At 48.2% G+C, this 18,332-nt stretch overlaps 1 protein-coding gene across 2 annotated transcripts in view; it reads left to right on the top strand.

The window, feature by feature from the left end:
• Positions 1 to 18,332, top strand: part of ST3GAL2 (ST3 beta-galactoside alpha-2,3-sialyltransferase 2) — a 58,508-nt gene that overhangs the window by 37,709 nt on the left and 2,467 nt on the right. Inside the window, exons 4-9 of one of the 2 annotated variants that reach the window (XR_014059185.1) lie at positions 6,068 to 6,247; positions 7,776 to 7,821; positions 8,098 to 8,217; positions 9,035 to 9,561; positions 17,677 to 17,740; positions 18,064 to 18,152. Coding sequence is in view for 1 of the 2 variants with exons in the window: in XM_081508754.1 (XP_081364880.1) it covers positions 6,068 to 6,247; positions 7,776 to 7,821; positions 8,098 to 8,217; positions 9,035 to 9,208 (520 nt within the window). In the remaining variant the exon portion in view is untranslated. Of the gene's footprint in view, positions 1 to 6,067; positions 6,248 to 7,775; positions 7,822 to 8,097; positions 8,218 to 9,034; positions 11,477 to 17,676; positions 17,741 to 18,063; positions 18,153 to 18,332 lie in introns of those variants that run through there. The other variant, XM_081508754.1, reaches the window with a different exon arrangement.

Genomic DNA, 18,332 nt, shown 5'->3' with positions numbered 1-18,332 from the left:
GAGTGGGGGGAGGGGGGATGCTAAGAGTCAGGGGAGAGGGAGGAGGCTAAGAGTGGGGGGAGAGAGGGGAGGATGCTAAGAGTGGGGGGGAAGGGGGGATGCTAAGAGTGGGGGGAGAGAGAGGGGGGAGGCTAAGAGTGGGGGGCAGAGAGGGGATGCTAAGAGTGGGGGGGGAGAAGGGGGGATGCTAAGAGTGGGAGGGCAGAGGGGGATGCTAAGAGTGGGGGGAGAGAGGGGGTATGCTAAGAGTGGGAGGGGAGGGGGGGATGTTAAGAGTCGGGAGGGGAGAGAGAGAGGGATGCTAAGAGTGAGGAGGAAGAGATGGGGGGATGCTTAGAGTGGGAGGGGAGAGAGGGGGATATTAAAGAGTGGGGGAGAGGGGGGATGCTAAGAGTAGGGGGAGGGGGGATGCTAAGAGTCAGGGAAGAGGGGGGGAAGCTAAGAGTGGGTGGAGAGAGGGGATGCTAAGAGTGAGGGGGAGAGAGGGGAGGATGCTCAGAGTGGGGGGGGAGAGAGGGGGATGCTAACAGTGGGGGGAGAGAGGGGGAAGGCTAAGAGTGGGGAGGAGAGAGGGGGATGCTAAGAGTGGGGGGAGAGAGGGGGTATGCTAAGAGTGGGAGGGGAGAGAGGGGGGATGTTAAGAGTGGGGAGGAAGAGATGGGGGGATGCTTAGAGTGGGAGGGGAGAGAGGGGGATATTAAAGAGTGGGGGGGATGCTAAGAGTGGGGGGAAGAGGAGGGGGGATGCTAAGAGTGGGTGGGGAGAGGGGAGATGCTAAGAGTGGTAGGGAGAGGGGGGATACTTAGAGTTGGCGGTGAGAGAGACGGGATGCTAAGAGAGGGGGATGCTAAGGGGGGGGAAGAGATGTGGGGATGCTAAGAGTGGGTGGGGAGAGGGGAGATGCTACGAGTGGTAGGGAGAGGGGGGATGCTTAGAGTTGGGGGGGGAGAGAGGGGGGATGCTAAGGATGGGGGGGATGCTAAGAGTAGTGGGGGGAGAGAGAGGAGGGATGTTAAGAGTCGGGGGAGAGGGGGATGCTAAGGGGGGGAAGGGGTATGCTAAGAGTCGGGGGGAGAGGGGGGATGCTAAGACTTTGTGGGGAGAGGGGGCATGCTAAGAGTGGGAGGGAGAGAGGAGAGGATGCTAAGAGTTGGGGGGGGATGGGGGGATGCTAAGAGTTGGGGGGAAAGGGGGAGGCTAATCCAAATCCAGGCCCCTGGAGCCACCAGAGATCCTCCCCATCTTCCGGCTGCTGGCACCCAGAAAGCAAGAGAGGCTGGCTGAAAGCCAGAGGGGAGTCTCTCTCCCTGAGACGGTGGCTGAGATGGGGGATAGGTGGCCGGCCAGCGCCTCAGAGCAGCCATGGGACCCTTGGGAAGCCCGGGAAGGGCTCGCGCGTCTGTAGGGGCTGCCAGGGCCTCACCACCTACTGCAGGGCTTCACCATGCACCTCCTTAGGTTGGGAAGCTCCAGGGAGCAGAGCACAGTGGGCAGAAACACTTGGCTGCTGCGACAGACCTGGGCAGTACCTGGTTCTTGGTCAGGCAGAGAGAGATTCACAGACGTTCCCTCACAGGAACCAAGCTAGGAGACGGGTGTTGTGGACTGACACCAGGATTTCTTTGTGGATGTCATGATGTCAAGTGGCTCAGTGGTGTCCGACTCTTTGCGACCCCATGGACTGTAGCCTACCATGCTCCTCTGTCCATGGGATTTTGCAGCCAAGAGTGCTGGAGTGGGTTGCCATTTCCTTCTCCAAGGTTGTTAACATATATTCCATTCAGTTCAGTTCAGTTCAGTCGCTCCGTCGTGTCCGACTCCTTGAGAGCCCATGAATCGCAGCACACCAGGCCTCCCTGTTCATCACCAACTCCCGGAGTTTACCCAAACTCATGTCCATCGAGTTGGTGATGCCATCCAGCTGTCTCATCCTCTGTCATCCCCATCTCCTCCTGCCACCAGTCTTTCCCAGCATCAGGGTCTTTTCCAATGACTCAACTCCTCGCATGAGGTGGCCAGAGTATTGGAGTTTCAGCTTCAACGTCAGACCTTCCAGTGAACACCCAGGACTGATCTCCTTTAGGATGGACTGGTTGGATCTCCTTGCAGTCCAAGGGACTCTCAAGAGTCTTCTCCAACACTGCAGTTCAAAAGCATCAATTCTTTGGCGCTCAGCTTTCTTCACCGTCCAACTCTCATATCCATACATGACTACTGGAAAAACCATAGCCTTGACTAGACGGACCTTTGTTGGCAAAGTAATGTCTCTGCTTTTTAATATTATGTCTAGGTTGATCATAACTTTCCTTCCAAGGAGTAAACGTCTTTTAATTTCATGGCTGCAATCACCATCTGCAGTGATTTTGGAGCCCCAAAAAATAAAGTCAGCCACTGTTTCCACTGTTTCCCCATCTATTTCCCATGAAGTGATGGGACCAGTTGCCATGATCTTAGTTTTCTGAATGTTGAGCTTTAAGCCAACTTTTTCACTCTCCTCTTTCACTTTCATCAAGAGGCTTTTTAGTTCTTCACTTTCTGCCATAAGGGTGATGTCATCTGCATATCTGAGGTTATTGATATTTCTCCTGGCAATCATGATTCCAGCTTGTGCTTCTTCCAGCCCAGCGTTTCTCATGATGTACTCTGCATATAAGTTAAATAAACAGGGTGACAATATACAGCCTTGACGTACTCCTTTTCCTATTTGGAACCAGTCTGTTGTTCCATGTCCAGTTCGAACTGTTGCTTCCTGACCTGCATACAGGTTTCTCAAGAGGCAGGTCAGATGGTCTGGTATTCCTATCTCTTTCAGAATTTTCCACAGTTTATTGTGATCCACACAATCAACAGGCTTTGGCATAGTCAATAAAGCAGAAATAGATGTTTTTCTAGAACTCTCTTGCTTTTTCGATGATCCATCGGATGTTGGCAATTTGATCTCTGATTCCTCTGCCTTTTCTAAAACCAGCTTGAACATCTGGAAGTTCACGGTTCACGTATTGCTGAAGCTGGCTTGGAGAATTTTCAGCATTACTTTACTGGCGTATGAGATGAGTGCAATTGTGCGGTAATTTGAGCATTCTTTGGCATTGCCTTTCTTTGGGATTGGGATGAAAACTGACCTTTTCCAGTCCTGTGGCCACTGCTGAGTTTTCCAAATTTGCTGGCATATTGAGTGCAGCACATTCACAGCATCATCTTTCAGAATTTGAAATAGCTCAACTGGAATTCCATCACCTCCACTAGCTTTGTTCGTAGTGATGCTTCCTAAGGCCCACTTGACTTCCCATTTCAGGATGTCTGTCTTTAGGTGAGTGTGAGTGATCACACCATCGTGATTCCACGCCCGGCTCTCGCTGCCACCTCCCCTCTGACTCCAGAGCCCCCCTGACTAGATGGAGCTGAGCTGGTCCCCCTCAGCTGGCCAGCAGATGGACCCGCAGCTCCTTGGACAGCTGCATGCAGATGGTAGGCTCACTGTGAATAAATGAAAGAGTGAAAGGGACTGAGTGCCCACACTCTGAAGCCTAAGCATGCCCATATCTGCATCCTGCTCCAGGTGCTCTGGTGGCAGGGGACAGAGAGAAATCTAGAAGCTTCTCCCTGGAGTGACGGAAATCCAGCTCATCCTTTGCATCCTGCCCTGGTCCCTTCCAGGGCTTGGCGTCTCCAGAATCAATCAGCTGTCTCCAGAAGCATGGCACTTCCTTCCCTTTCCTTGGAGGCTCTGAAACATCTTTTTAGATCCCTTATTCCATTCATCTCCAGACTTTTGGAAGTGGCTGCCTGCCCAGCAAATGGGGGGCACCAGAGGGAGGTGGAGACTCTCCAGGAGAGCTGACTGAAGGCTGGGAGGCAGTGATCCTGGACGATAGGTCTAAGGAGGGGTGTCGAGACAGCTCTGGCTGCCGAGTCGGTGGAAAAGGCAGATGGAGGGTCTTCAGGGCCAATCTGGGGCAGCTGCAGCCCTTTGATCTGCAGGGCCAACTTGGCCTCTCCATCTTCAATGAGATGAGGTGTGTTTCTTGGGTCCTCACAAGCGTGAACCTTGACCCCAGCTTCTGCCCAGCCCAGACCCCAGCCAGCTTAAGTGCCAGCAGTCCAAGTCTGCTACCCACTTCCATACCCCAGGCAGCTGAGAAACACCATCCCGATCAAGGCATCCTCTGCAGCTGCTCTGCACCTGCTTTGTTCCTCACAGACCCCAGGGCTATCATGGCAGAGCCAGGTCCAAACTGTGGCTGTGCTGACGAGGACCAGTGGTGTGTGGAGCTGTAGCCCACAGTGGATGAGAAAAAGCCTTTTCACCTCCTCTAGGAGATGGGATGTCTCAACCCTAAAGACCAAGATATCAGAAGGGCAGTTAATATAAAGAACTGGATTTGGGGGAAGGGGGACAGGATCTTAATCTTTGTTCTGGGGCCAGAGCATAGTTGGTCCTGCAGGAAAGAATCTAGGCTTCTCATTGAAGCAGACAGGAACTAAAGCGGCTAAGAATAAGGACTCACTTTCTAGTTCCAAATCAGGCCCTCTTGGTTTCCCAAACATAATACTCTCCAGTCCCTCAAAGGGAGGGAACCAGAGAGGCAGAAGGTACAGCAAGTGATTGGTAGAGGGGGGCGTCTTGAACACGTCCTTACCATACTATACCATCCATAGACGTGGCAGAAGAGCCCCTGTGACACAGGGCCCAGGACCTAGGGGGTGCTGGCCCCTTTAAGGACAGGGAATGTTTGAACTGGCTAAAAAGCTGGGAGAGCAAGTGGAGACTTGGCTGCCTCTCTCCCAGATCCCTGTGTCCCCAGTGGAGGCCCAGGTTACAGCCACCTGCTTGGGTAGTGTGATTCTGCAGCGTGATCCACACGAGACTGTTCTCACGGCAGAAAAGACCAACAGGTTTGTGTTTAAAGCTGGATCACTTGTTTTTAAGATGCTCACAACAAAAGAAGCTTTGATTTTATTGATCCTATGTTTTGCACCACTTGAAAGGAATTGGAAGCCTCCTTGGTGTGTCACACTGCGGCGGGCAGGGGAAGGTTGGATGGAAGAGACTGTGCTGGGGTTCCAGGTTCTTTTAAGACGGCCAAGGAGAGACAGCCCCGCACTGCACGTGTGCCGGGACAGCTGAGGTGGGCACTGTCAGAGCTCCAGGTTTCCCCCTTGGTCTTGGCGTGGAAGGGCGCACAGGAACTTAAAGTGCAGCGACAGGGCGCTGGCGTTGGTGGAACTGAACCGTCTGCCTGGGGCTGAGGGGGAGCTCCAGCTTCTTACCTTGCTTCACTGTCTTCTAGGAAAGAGGATAGAACAGCCTAGTGAACTGTAAGCTGTGAAAGGTTGTCTTTTTATTTAAAAAAATTGTAAAAATAATATATGTTCATTATTGGGGGAAAAAACAGAAGTGTACACATTAAAAAGTGGATTATCCCATTCTCCAAGAGTAAGCATTGCTAAAATTTTAATACCCATCCAGTTTTTTCTATTCATATACAGAAGTCAGGTTCCCCCCCATCCCTCTTCCCTTTTTTCCCTCACTTCCTTTTTCCTTTCTCTCTTTCCATCCTTCCCTTTTTTTTTCTCTTTTACAAAAAATGGAATCACACTATTGAATTTTCAGTTTTTCTTTTTTGCATTGTGATTTCCTCTGACTGCACAGGTATTCAAAAGATATGTGTTGAACGAAGTGAGATTCCTCACACCACTTTTTTTTTTTTTTACTGACTAGCTCTTGAAAACTTATTTCTTACCAGCATATGAAAAGTCTGATTCATTCATTCTGATGACTGCATGCTGTTCTATTACATGAATGTGCCAAAATGTATTGATATTAATTGGTTCTCTATTTGATTGGTTTTTCTTTTTACTATTACAAATAATACTGCAGTGAATATCCTTGCACACATTTTTGCACACTTACACAACCATTTTTATAGGATAGATTTCTAGAGATGGAATTGCTGGGTGAGTGCACGCCTGTTTACATGCATGACGGCCAGCACCAAACTGCCCTCTAACATTCTTGACCGCTTTCCGTGTCGGCATCTTCTCACACACCCTCTTGTCCCTACAGGATGAATCAGGCCCCAACCGTGGGCTTTGAGCAGGATGTCGGCAGCCGAACCACGCACCATTTCATGTACCCCGAGAGTGCCAAGAACCTGCCTGCCAACGTCAGCTTTGTGCTGGTGCCCTTCAAGGCCCTGGACCTCCTGTGGATCGCCAGTGCCCTGTCCACCGGGCAGATCCGATTGTGAGCCGCTGCTGGCTGCAAGTGGGATACGGGGGACCGCCCCAGGGAGGAACTGTCTAGGGACCAGATCTTAGAATTCCTTTCATTGAATATTTTGGCCAAGAGAGGCTGGTGAGGAGAGAAGCAGCAGTAGGGATGGCCCCAAATGGTGGTTAGCTGAGGCCACAGCTTGTTTTGGGACACTCCCTGAATGGTGGCAGCCAGCCTACTGGTATTCGAGAGGTGAAGAATACCTTTCCAGGCCCCCTTTCCAGGAGGTGGCTCCTGTCTGTTAGCTCTGCTTTAACAGCTTTATTGAAATATGATTCACATACCATACAGTTCACACATTTAAAGTGCAGTTCAGTGGCTTTTAGTATATGCACAGGGTTTAGGGTTATGTAACCATCACAAGTAATTTTAGAACACATGCGTATTCCAAAAATGAAGATAATCTAAAGATACCCCTGTACCCCTTACTCATCACCCCCACTCCCTCCACCCCTAGCCCTAGGCAACCACTAATCTACTCTGTTTCACCATGGTTTTTGTGTGTGCGCATGTGTGTGTAAAAATATGTACATGTAACATAAAATACTATTTTAACCACACAGTTCATGAGCATTAAGTTCATTCCCATTGCTGTACAAATCTCACCACAGCCCATCTCCAGAACTTTTTCATCATCTCAAGATGAAAACTCTGTACCCATTAAATCGTAACTCCCCATTCCCTCCTCCCTCCAGCCCGATAACCACTGTTCTTTCTGTCCGTATGATTTGACTGTTCTTTATGACAAATCTCTATGATTTGACTGTTCATACACGTGGAATCATACAGTGTTTGTCCTTTTGCCTCTGGCTTATTTCAATAGCGTCATGTTTTCAGAGCTTATCTGTTACAGTCTGTGTCAGGGTTTTATCCCCTTTAACGGCTGCATAGTATTCTGGTGCATGGATATATCATATTTATCTATTCATCTGTCCATTGGACAACTGGATTACTTCCACCTTTGCCTATTTTCACCATGTATTTTTTTAAACACAGAAGTTGCAGTCTTCTGACTTTAGCTTATGTTTGGGAGTCCTAAGGGCTAAAATAAGTGCTGTAGAGTTTAAGTTCCATAGATACTCAGAAATGGGAAGATAGGTTACAGGTACCATGGCTAATAGGGAAGGAGGGATTTGTGCCTAATGTGAGGACAGTAGTGTCAGGGCTGCTATGGGCAGAGGTTATGAGCACAGACATGCTGGGTGTGAGGAGATGGGCTAACCCAAGTGGAGACTTCACAGCAGAGAGTCATGGGAAGAAAAGTTGGGGCTGGGTTATGGAACGCCCCAGTGGTTGTCTAAACCATCCTTATTTTATCTTGGAGGACATAGGGAGCCATTGAAGGTTTCTGGACAAGGAGCTGCAGTGATGTGCAGTGGGAGAGCAGTCTGGAAGCAGGGTAGCCTGTCATGAGGCCGTCATCACTTTGGCCTCAGTGGGAGGAAAGGCATCCCTGGGTGCATGGAGCCAGCTCAGCGTTATTTTTTTCTGATTACAGCACCTATGCCCCAGTGAAGTCCTTCCTTCGAGTGGACAAAGAGAAGGTAAGCTTCCTCCTCCCCACCTCAATGGAAATAGTGCAGACCTGACTCATGCTGTGCCTAGTCCTGTGGTTCAGGTATCCCCCAGTACCCTTCCAGAACCTTCAGAGTCCCCATCTGCTGGTATGCCTGACTTCCCCCCTCCTACACACAGGCTGCAGGAACTAGGAAACCCTGATGGACAGGTCTACTGGCACGTGTGGAGGAACTGGTCAGAGCTTGGCCTGAGATTTCAGGCCCCAGAAGCCCTCATGTGCTCATTATATTTTCTCCTCCTAGGTCCAGATCTACAACCCAGCCTTCTTCAAGTACATCCATGACAGGTGGACAGAGCATCATGGGCGGTACCCTTCCACTGGGATGCTGGTACTCTTCTTTGCCCTACATGTGTGTGATGAGGTGGGTAGCCTGGTCTGGGGATAAAATAGTAGGACCCAAGGGACAGAGGGAACCAGCCTTTATCAGGGCTTAGCAGTGCATCAAGAGGAATGTGTTTTTGTAGGAAGGAACTAAGTGGCTTTCATTCCCCCTATTTCTAGGCTGCAGGGTATAGATCTGCATTTCCCAAACTTACTATTTTCATGATTTTACCATATCTGATATCAGTTCATTGAAACGTTAAATTTATTTAAAAAGGAAATTGAATACCATAATTGATATTACTTGCCATAAAGAAAGAATAACCATAAATGAAGTGGAACAGTGTTGTAGTTGTTTCAACAGAACGGTGTTTCCCACAGCTGTGGGCCCCAGGCCTGCTCTGTGTTAAAAATGGAGATGAGTCATTCAAGGAGCCCATGTCAGCTCTGCTACTCTGCCATGGATAGCACTGCTCATGCCCAGCACACCCTTTTGCCAGTAAACTATTCAGTGTATACTGCGTAGCTGACAAGCTTTCAATAAAACACACCATTAAGAGGGGGAAAAAATGTTAGCAAGGATTGGTGAGCCGTCACAGGCTGGCCCCAAACTCAGGCGTTCTTGATGTCATCAGAAGGTGATTGGAAAGAGAACCGGAAGGGAACAGCCCTCTCCCTCTGGAAGTGTCCTCAGCGTCAGGTTTGGGTGTCCCGGGTCTTCCGCCGGCAGCGGAAGACTCCTGCTAGGGTCGGGTGGCCGTGGCCCTTCTCGTCCCCTCCCACGACCCAAGGCTCTCCCGCGCCCTCTGCTCCCGGGTCCCCGACATGGAGTGACCCCGCGCCGCCCTCCCCCGCAGGTGAACGTGTACGGGTTCGGGGCCGACAGCCGGGGCAACTGGCACCACTACTGGGAGAATAACCGGTACGCGGGCGAGTTCCGGAAGACGGGCGTGCACGACGCCGACTTCGAGGCGCACATCATCGACATGCTGGCCAAGGCCAGCAAGATCGAGGTCTACAGAGGGAACTGAGCCCGGCCGCGGCGCGACTCTTCAGCCCCGCCGCGCGGCTCCCGCCAGGATTCGGGGTCAGCCCGGGGGCGGCGACCTAAGCGTGGCGCGGCGCCCTCTGGGGCGTCAACAGGCAATCGGAGCGCCGCCGCCGCGGCCTGGACCAATCACGTTGCAGCCCAGCTAGCGCTGGCGTCCTCGGCCCGCGAGGAGACTCCCCTGGCAGAGCACCAATCAGCGCCGCCGGCGGGTGGGGCCTCCAGCCAATCATGCGACTCAAGAAGGACTTCCGGCGCCGGACCCGTCTCCGCCAATCGATGGCCTTCGGGGGCGGGCCGACGGCCGATTAATTTCTCACTTCCCTATGCTTTTGGGTAGGATTTTATTTCACGCTTTCTGAAGAGTAGGAGGTCGTTGCGGGTTCGAGAAGTATACTTTCCGCAGGTTCGGCAGGAGGCGTCTCAGTCGCTTTCCGGCCTAACCTCCCTGGGGGCACCGAGAAGGAAACGGTGGGGAGGATGCGGGACAGCGGCGGCTCGCTCCCTCCTTCCCGGGAGTGCTCCGTGACCGCTGGGCGGGCGGAAGGGCGTTCCGGCAGCCTTTCGGGTGGGCGGGGAGCGGGGCGGTCAGGTGGTTTGCTGGGAGCGCACTTTTCCCCAGGATGAAAGTTAGAGCCCTCCCAGATCGCCCCGGACCGCCTAGAGAACTAGACCCACATTTCCTTGATCGGTCGGGCGTAGATGGGTGAGTGCAAACCCACCAAAGAAATGCGGTGAGAATCTGGAGGGCACGCGGGTCCTCTCCTCCTGCCTCCTCGCCTCCCGCCCTTGGCCACCCTATGGAATGGCCTTTCCGACCGTGGCATTTAGTGTCTCACCAGAAAACTAGGATTGTGTGCACCCCTTCCTAGGCGGGCGAAGTTCGTCTAGGGCTCAACTTTGAAACAGGTGTAAGGAATAGGACAGGAGACAGGAAACCCCGTCACATCAGATGTAAGGTGCTTCTCACTCACATGTACCCTCGGCCCCTATTTGCTCACAACCTTTTCAGTGTCTCTCCCTAGGCCCTGGGCCTCCTCACCAGGCTACTTGTTGCTCTGAGGGGAAAAAAATTGCCCTGTGTTAGGGCAGTACAGCTCCCCCGCCCTTACCCCTTTGGCTGGCTCTAGGGAGAGGGAGCAGCACGTAGGACAGAAGGCTGGAGATGAGACCAGCTATCTGGTTCTTCACCAGTCACCCCCAAAAAGAGTAGGAAACCTCTTGCTCCGGGTTGGAATTTGCTTTAGGCTTATGACTTAGCTAACCTGAAATTATCATGGGTGGCTGACCAACAAAGATGCTTTTCAGATACTGAGCTGGCCATGCAAATAGCTGGGGAGGAGTGGACTTGCCCCTTGCATGCCTCCTCCCCTGCCCACATATCCCCTTCCCTGTGCTCACCTTGCACCTTTTCCCTCTGACCCGCTTTCCATTTCCAGCTCTAGAAGGGCTGCAAAGCTAACAACCAGAGGTTACAGCTGGAAGCTACTTGCATGACTGAACCCAGCTTAAGTTCCTAGAGGAAGCTGCTGAAGGTATTCTCACCCTTGAAGGTTGGGGGAGTGTAGGAGGGGGAAAGGGCTTCTGTGAAGCTTCCAAACCACTAAAAGGATCCCCCTTTCCAACAGTGACTTAAAAAACATTAAACAAACAAACGTAAAAACCACTCTTTCTTCTTAGTGAGTTGATACCACTCGGCAGCCTCCTGGTCATTGGTATAGTTCCTGCAGCTGGCTGAGGAAACAGGAGCCAGCAGAGGAGTGTATTAGAGGCTTAGTGAGGGGCAGTGGGCCCCGCTAAAAGTTAATATATTGAGAACTTAGCTTGAGTCTGTCCCTTCCCAATTCCAAAAGTAGGAAGAGTGAAGAATGGGGGTGGGTTAGGGAGGCCTTTAGTGGAACACCTCTTTCACCACCTTGTCCCCATCATTTTAGAAAGTCAAGATGAGTTATTCTTGCCAGTCTCATCTCAGTGCTTCCTAAAGAGGCTCTTGAGTGTTTAAGAGATGAAAAAAATGCAATTATGCCAAACAGTATTGACCAGAATAATTTATTTCTTTTGTTGTTGATGTTCCTTTTTCTTCTTTTGTTTGGGTTTTGTTTTGTTTAGAGCATTAATAAATCCCCATTCTGGAAGAGGTAGGTCCCAGCACCCAGCCCAGATCTTCTTTTCTACAATAGTTATTTAAGCAAATGTTTTTTATTTTCTTCCCTTTCTCTTTCTGAATTAAAAATAAGAACTTCTATATTCACTTGTTCGTTTTGAAATGTGTTTGATGGTGGAAAGAAGGTGTATCTGTCAGTGGGAAGCTGTGACCAAGTAATGGTGAAGACTGTTGGCATTGCTGGGAGAGGGTGGTGAAGTAGGGGAGGGGCGACTCCCAGGCACCCATCCCTTATACGTGAAGCCTCCCAACCACCAGCTGTGCCCTCTGGGAGGGTGGCCTTCACCACTGTCTGCTGTGTGGGCCCAGCGCAGCATGCAGGCGCCACAGGTACCAGGATGGGGCTTTCCCTGCTCCGTTTCTGGGTTCTGTGCTGCTTTGCATGATGCCATAGGTGTGGGTTGGCAGGGAATTGGCAAAATGGTTGCAGCTGGTGCCGCAGGCATCTGAGGTAACTGTGCCATTTCCTTAGGCTGTCTGGATCTACTTGACTTTAACTTCTACCATGCATCGGAATGCCCCTGAACATACAATTTTATGGTCTGGTGGATGAGATAGCTCACAATGACTCTTTTCAGAGTCTGTACTCAAGTTGGTGTCCTGCTGTCCAGTTTCTGCCAATGCCCAAGAGCAAGCTGAGTGACTTTTCAAATGGAAGATACTTTTTGGTGGGGGAGGGCACCACTTTTTGGAAGTGGTGGAGGGTTTGTTCTGAAACTGTAGGTCTCTGGGCTGTAGTTCGCCTATATGGAGTTGCCAGAGACTCCATATGACAGCTCTCTGCCACAGACACTCCCCAGTAACGTACCTGAGTCATAAGGCCCAGTGTCCAGATGACATGCACATAGCCAGGACTGCCAAGAACTGTTTCTTGTCTGGGCCCCACTCAAAGTCACTGTCTTATGGGTCCCTGTCCTTGGTGGGAGCAGCACTCCAGATGTTGTACATGTTACCTCCAGGATTCAGCCTCACAAATTATGTCGTCTTATTTTTAATGTGGGCCGTGAACTCCATTGCTTTGATTCAGCAAAGATACTATATCAGGAATCACAAGTTAGCACTATTGCAATAAACTACTGTCATTCTCCATGATTCAGATGGCGAGTGAATGAGATGAGGAAGAAGTCCCCCATCCTTCCATAACTCACGTCAGATGGCAGCACCGGTCTGCAAACTCTGTTGGAATGTGGCACTGAGTCTGCCTTAGCATGTGGGAGGTGGTTCCAGGGACATCTACTAGCCTCTACCCCCATGGGTCTGGTTGCCAATACGGTGATTTTGCCAGGTAGTAAATATCTCTCTTTCCTTTTGGAACTAAGGAAATTACCTTAAGATAAATCTGTGGTCTCATTGGACCCACCATTAAATGGACTTGAACCAGAGCTCCATCTGTCATTGGCCATAATAAGCTCCAACTCTCATAATACAGTGGACTGCCTTGGCATTCCGGTCTCAAAGCTAGCGTATGGTGACTCCTGAAAGTCTGGGTATTTCCCTTCTCCCAGTGTCCTGTCACTCCAGAAGTAGGTTCCTCTGGAAAAGCAACAGCTGCACAAAGGACCCTGAGATCTGCTTGAAAAGGGCTCCATGTGTGTGGCCTGATTAGGTCTGGGAACTGAGGAAAAAGCTGAAAATTCCCATCACTGCGACTCAGGTTTCTTCCCAACACTCTTAGAATTTTCTCTCCCATATGCATCAAGCAATACTTTAGTAGGCTCCCCAGCATCTGTTTCATTTCTGGGGACCTTAATGGTTGGTTAACTATTGTTCCAAATCCTTAGAGGTCAGTACTCTAGTTGCCAAACTGGATTATTGTGGTAAACGTGCCTCCCTGTCTCAGGTCAGGAGGCATGGCTTTCTAGTCGTTGTTAGGCTGGGATCCCATTATTCGCTGACCCTCCAATGACAGCTGCCAGAGCTCTTTAAAGATGGTGCCCCAATCACTAATACATTTTTAAAAAATTTATTGAGGTAGAGTTGATTTATAAGTGTTGTGCTGTTAACTATAGCTCCCATACTGTACATTGTATCCCTAGAGCTTATTTATCCTAAACTGAAAGTTTATACCTTTTGACCACCTTTACCCATTCCCCCTCCTTTTTGGCAAGCACCAATCTGCTCTGTTTCTCTGAGAGCAATATTTTTAGATTCTGCATGAAAGTAAGTTTGTAATATTTGTCTTTCTCCATCGAACTTATTTTACTTAGCATAACACCCTCAATGTCCATCCCTGTTGTCGCAAAAGGCAGGATTTTCTTTTTTTTTTTTAATGGCTGAATAATAGTCTATTGTATATATATTCACATTTTCTTTACCCATTCTTCTGTCATTTAGGTTGTTTCCATGTCTTTGCTATTGTAAATAATGCTGCAGTGAATATGGGAGTGCAAATGTCTCTTTGAGATGGTAATATTCCCTTGGATGTGTACCCAGAAGTGAAATTGTTGAATCATATGGTAGTTCTGTTCGCAAGAGTAAAGCTAGAGCCTATCACACCCCTCACAGAAATTAACTCCAAATGGATTTGATTTAAATGTAAAACATGAAACCAAAATATATAAAGAACTCATATAACACAATAGCAAAAAAAAAAAACCCACCAATCTGATTAAAAAATGGGCAGATGTGAAGAGACATTTCTCCAGAGAAGACATACAGATGGCCAACAGATCCATGAAAAGATGAGCAACATCCTTAATCCTCAGGGAAATGCAAATCAAAGCCATAATGCAATATCACCACACTACTTTTAGAATGACTTATCAAAGAGACAAGGGATAACAATCACTGGTGAGGATGTGGGACAAAGGGAACCCTTGTACACTGTTGGTGAGAATGTAAATTAGTGCAACCACTATGGGAAACAGTATAGAGGTTCCTTAGTGAATTATTTTAAGATGAACATTCACGTAGTCACCCTCAGGTTGTGCAAGCAACCCAGAGGCCTTTCTGCTTCATTTTCCTTGCCAACCCCCATCCTTCCCCTAAAGGTGACCACTACACTGATACTTTCTTGCCTCCTGAGAAATCTGTATGCCGGTCAAGAAGCAACAGTTAGAACTGGACATGGAACAACAGACTGGTTCCAAATTGGGAAAGGAGTATGTCAAGGCTGTATATTGTCACCTTGCTTATTTAACTTATATGCAGAGTACATCATGAGAAATGCTGGGCTGGAGGAAGCACAAGCTGGAATCAAGATTGTGGGGAAAAATATCAATAACCTTAGATATGCAGATGACACCACCCTTATGGCAGAAAGTGAAGAAGAACTAAAAAGCCTCTTGATGAAAGTGAGAGAGGAGAGTGAAAAAGTTGGCTTAAAGCTCAACATTCAGAAAATTAAGATCATGGCATCCGGTCCCATCACTTCATGGCAAATAGATGGGAAACAATGGAAACAGATAATTTGTTTTGGGGGGCTCCAAAATCACTGCAGATGATGACTGCTGCCATGAAATTAAGTGACGCTTGCTCCTTGGCAGAAAAGCTATGACCAACCTAGATAGGTTATTAAAAAGCAGAGACATTACTTTGCTGACAAAGATCGGTCTAGTTAAAGCTATGGTTTTTCTAGTAGTCATGTATGGATGTGAGAGTTGAACTATAAAGAAAGCTGAGCACCGAAGAATTGATGCTTTTGAACTGTGGTGTTGGAGAAGACTCTTGAGAGTCCCTTGGACTGCAAGGAAATCCAACCAGTCCATCTTAAAGGAAATCAGTCCTGAATATTCACTGGAAGGACTGATGCTGAAGCTGAAGCTCCAATACTTTGACTATCTGATGTGAAAAACTGATTTCCTAGGAAAGGCCCTGTTGCTGGGAAAGACTGAAGGTAGGAGGAGAAGGGGGCAACAGAGGATGAGATGGCTGGATGGCATCACCAACTCAATGGCCATGAGTTTGAGCAAGCTCTGGGAGTTGGTGATGGACAGGGAAGCCTGGCGTCCTGCAGTCCACGGGGTTGCAAAGAGTCAGACACGACTGAGCAACTGAACTGACTGACTGACCCTGATACTCAGTTCTCTTTCATTAGTCCAATTGCCTAGACCCGAATCCGTATGTAAATTCAGTTTATAACAGAGATGACCTCTCAAGTCACTTAGGAAAAGATGGATGTTGCAATAAATGTTATTGAAATAACTAGATAACCATCTGGAAAAAGATAAAATTAGATCCATAGCCTAAACCACCAAAATACCAAAAGAGAGCTAAATGTAAAAAATAAAACAATAAAAGTAGTTGTTCATTGATGTAGTCAAACAGAATACATTGCCTTTGTAGCTGGATTTTGGATTGGGATTTTTTTTTTCATGCTCTATGCAGTTCTGCTGTATGCAGGTCAGGAAGCAACAGTTAGAACTGGACATGGAACAACAGACTGGTTCCAAATAGGAAAAGAAGTATGTCAAGGCTGTATATTGTCACCCAGCTTATTTAACTTATATGCAGAGTACATCATGAGAAACGCTGGGCTGGAAGAAACACAAGCTGAAATCAAGATTGCCGGGAGAAATATCAATAACCTCAGATATGCAGATGACACCACCCTTATGGCAGAAAGTGAAGAAGAACTAAAGAGGCTCTTGATGAAAGTGAAAGAGGAGAGTGAAAAAGTTGGCTTAAAGCTCAACATTCAGAAAACTAAGATCATGGCATCTGGTCCCATCACTTCATGGGAAATAGATGGGGAAACAGTGGAAACAGTGTCAGACTTTACTTTCTGGGGCTCCAAAATCACTGCAGATGGTGATTGCAGCCATGAAATTAAAAGACACTCCTTGGAAGGAAGGTTATGACCAACCTAGATAGCATATTGAAAAGCAGAGAGATTACTCTGCCAACAAAGGTCTATCTAGTCAAGGCTATGGTTTTTCCAGTGGTCATGTATGGATGTGAGAGTTGGACGGTGAAGAAAGCTGAATGCCGAAGAATTGATGCTTTTGAACTGTGGTGTTGGAGAAGACTCTTGAGAGTCCCTTGGGCTGCAAGGAGATCCAACCAGTCCATCCTAAAGGAGATCAGTCCTGGGTGTTCATTGGAAGGACTGATGTTGAAGCTGAAACTCCAATACTCTGGCCACCTCATGCGAAGAGTTGAGTCATTGGAAAAGACCCTAATGCTGGGTAGGATTGGGGGCGGGAGGAGAAGGGGATGACAGAGGATGAGATGGCTGGATGGCATCACCGACTCGATGGACATGGGTTTGGGTAGACTCCGGGAGTTGGTGATGGACAGGGAGGCCTGGCGTGCTGTGATTCATGGGGTCGCAAAGAGTCAGACACAACTGAGTGACTGAACTGAACTGAATAACAGAATGGCCATAATAATAGACCCTTCTTGTACTGAACTGATGCAGTTCCCTGTATGGCTAAAAATTGGAGTTTTTTCATTCATTTTTGTGTGTTTGAAACATTTTGTTAAATTTCCTCTTCTGATATAACAGCTTCCATTTTATTTGTCCATATGAGTTTATACCTTTTTACTCCCCTATAATTTCAACAAGCTTGTGGAAAGGAAAGTTAGCTAAGTGTGATATTTAATTGCATACTTAGCAGATACCCTTTTCTTCCTCAGTTTTCCTGTCTCCACAGAGCTGCTTTTTTCTGATTGTTTTTTTTTAAATCCCTCTCTGTCCTGATGGAGGTTTTTTTTTAATAATTGGGAATTGTTCTCTCTTCTAAAATAATAGATTAAGAAACTGCTTGGGAATTTTGCATACCTGGATGGAACATACTGCTATCTGGGTTCACATTAGGGTGCCTGGACAGGGAACCAGCTTTTCCAAGGCAGGGAGGGATGGTAAGGATAAGCTAGGTTGTGCTGCAACGACAAACACCTTTCCAACTGGCAATGGCTTAAATCGACAAAGTTTATTTCCCACAAGCTATTTTTCCATCAGGGGCTCTGCTCCTCACGACCATTCACGGACCCAGGCAGACAGTGGCAGCATCTGGGGGTGGTCTGTTTTGTTTCAGGGGCAGAAAAGAAGAATCTGGTGAGCTACAGGCTGTCTTTGAATGCTTCTGTCAAGAAGTTCACATTTCCTTGATGTCAGAGAAGTCCCACGGCCATGCCTCAATCCAGTAAGAGTGTGTACTCTAAAGAGAGGCACCATATTTGGGTGAGCAGTAATGCTGCCTGAATGCAGAGGGCTCCTCGGAGAGAGACACTTGGATTGATGGTCTGGCCAGGGGTAGGTGGGTATACACTTGGCTGGCACTCTACTGGATGCCAGGGGAAGGGTCAGGAAATGATTAAGGATTTTATTTATCTATCTATCACAGGATGAACGGCTGGGGACTGCCATTCGGCAGGCAAGGAACTCCTTCCTGTGACACGCTTGGCACGGTAGGAAAACATCATTCCTGGTTTGCAGAGGGGAGGGGTGAAACGCTAAAACATTTTTAAAAATAAAACTTTTCCTTTCTGAGCGTGAGTTAGGAATCAATGCTCCTTCTCACTGCCCTTCCAGAAAAATCACAGCTTCTGCAGTGAGTCTTTGTCTGCATGACAACTAACACAAAAATGCAAAAAGATGCCCCTTCCCCTTACACTCAGTGAACTGTGTGTATCAGGGCCAGCCTGTTCCCCAAGAATATAGAAACAATACCTTTCATCCAACAACTGGTTTTTGTTTTTGAGAAGAACACAGGCTCTTTCTGTTAACACAGCTTCTGGGGAGAAGGCTTGAAGTAAAAAGAACATACAGTGAGCATCCACATTCAGAGGGATCTGAGTGCAGTCCTTCCTTTGCTATAAGGTAACTTTGCCTTTTCTTTCTATACACTTACAACTATTCTAAAAAAATCAATTCTATTTTTTTTTTTAAATTCTTTTTCAATGGAAGGAGTCGGGGGAAAGGGTCAAGAGTCAACCAATCAGGAACATCCAAGAATAGTCTTACTGTGTGAATCTACTGAAATTTGGTTGTGTTCTTATT

Source organism: Giraffa tippelskirchi, chromosome 7 (genome assembly GCF_054371585.1).
Source record: "Giraffa tippelskirchi isolate mGirTip1 chromosome 7, T2T-mGirTip1v1.2.pri, whole genome shotgun sequence".
Lineage (NCBI taxonomy): Eukaryota > Metazoa > Chordata > Mammalia > Artiodactyla > Giraffidae > Giraffa > Giraffa tippelskirchi.
The sequence above is the reverse complement of the archived record's forward strand: the minus strand, read 5'-3'. Positions and strand labels throughout refer to the sequence as shown.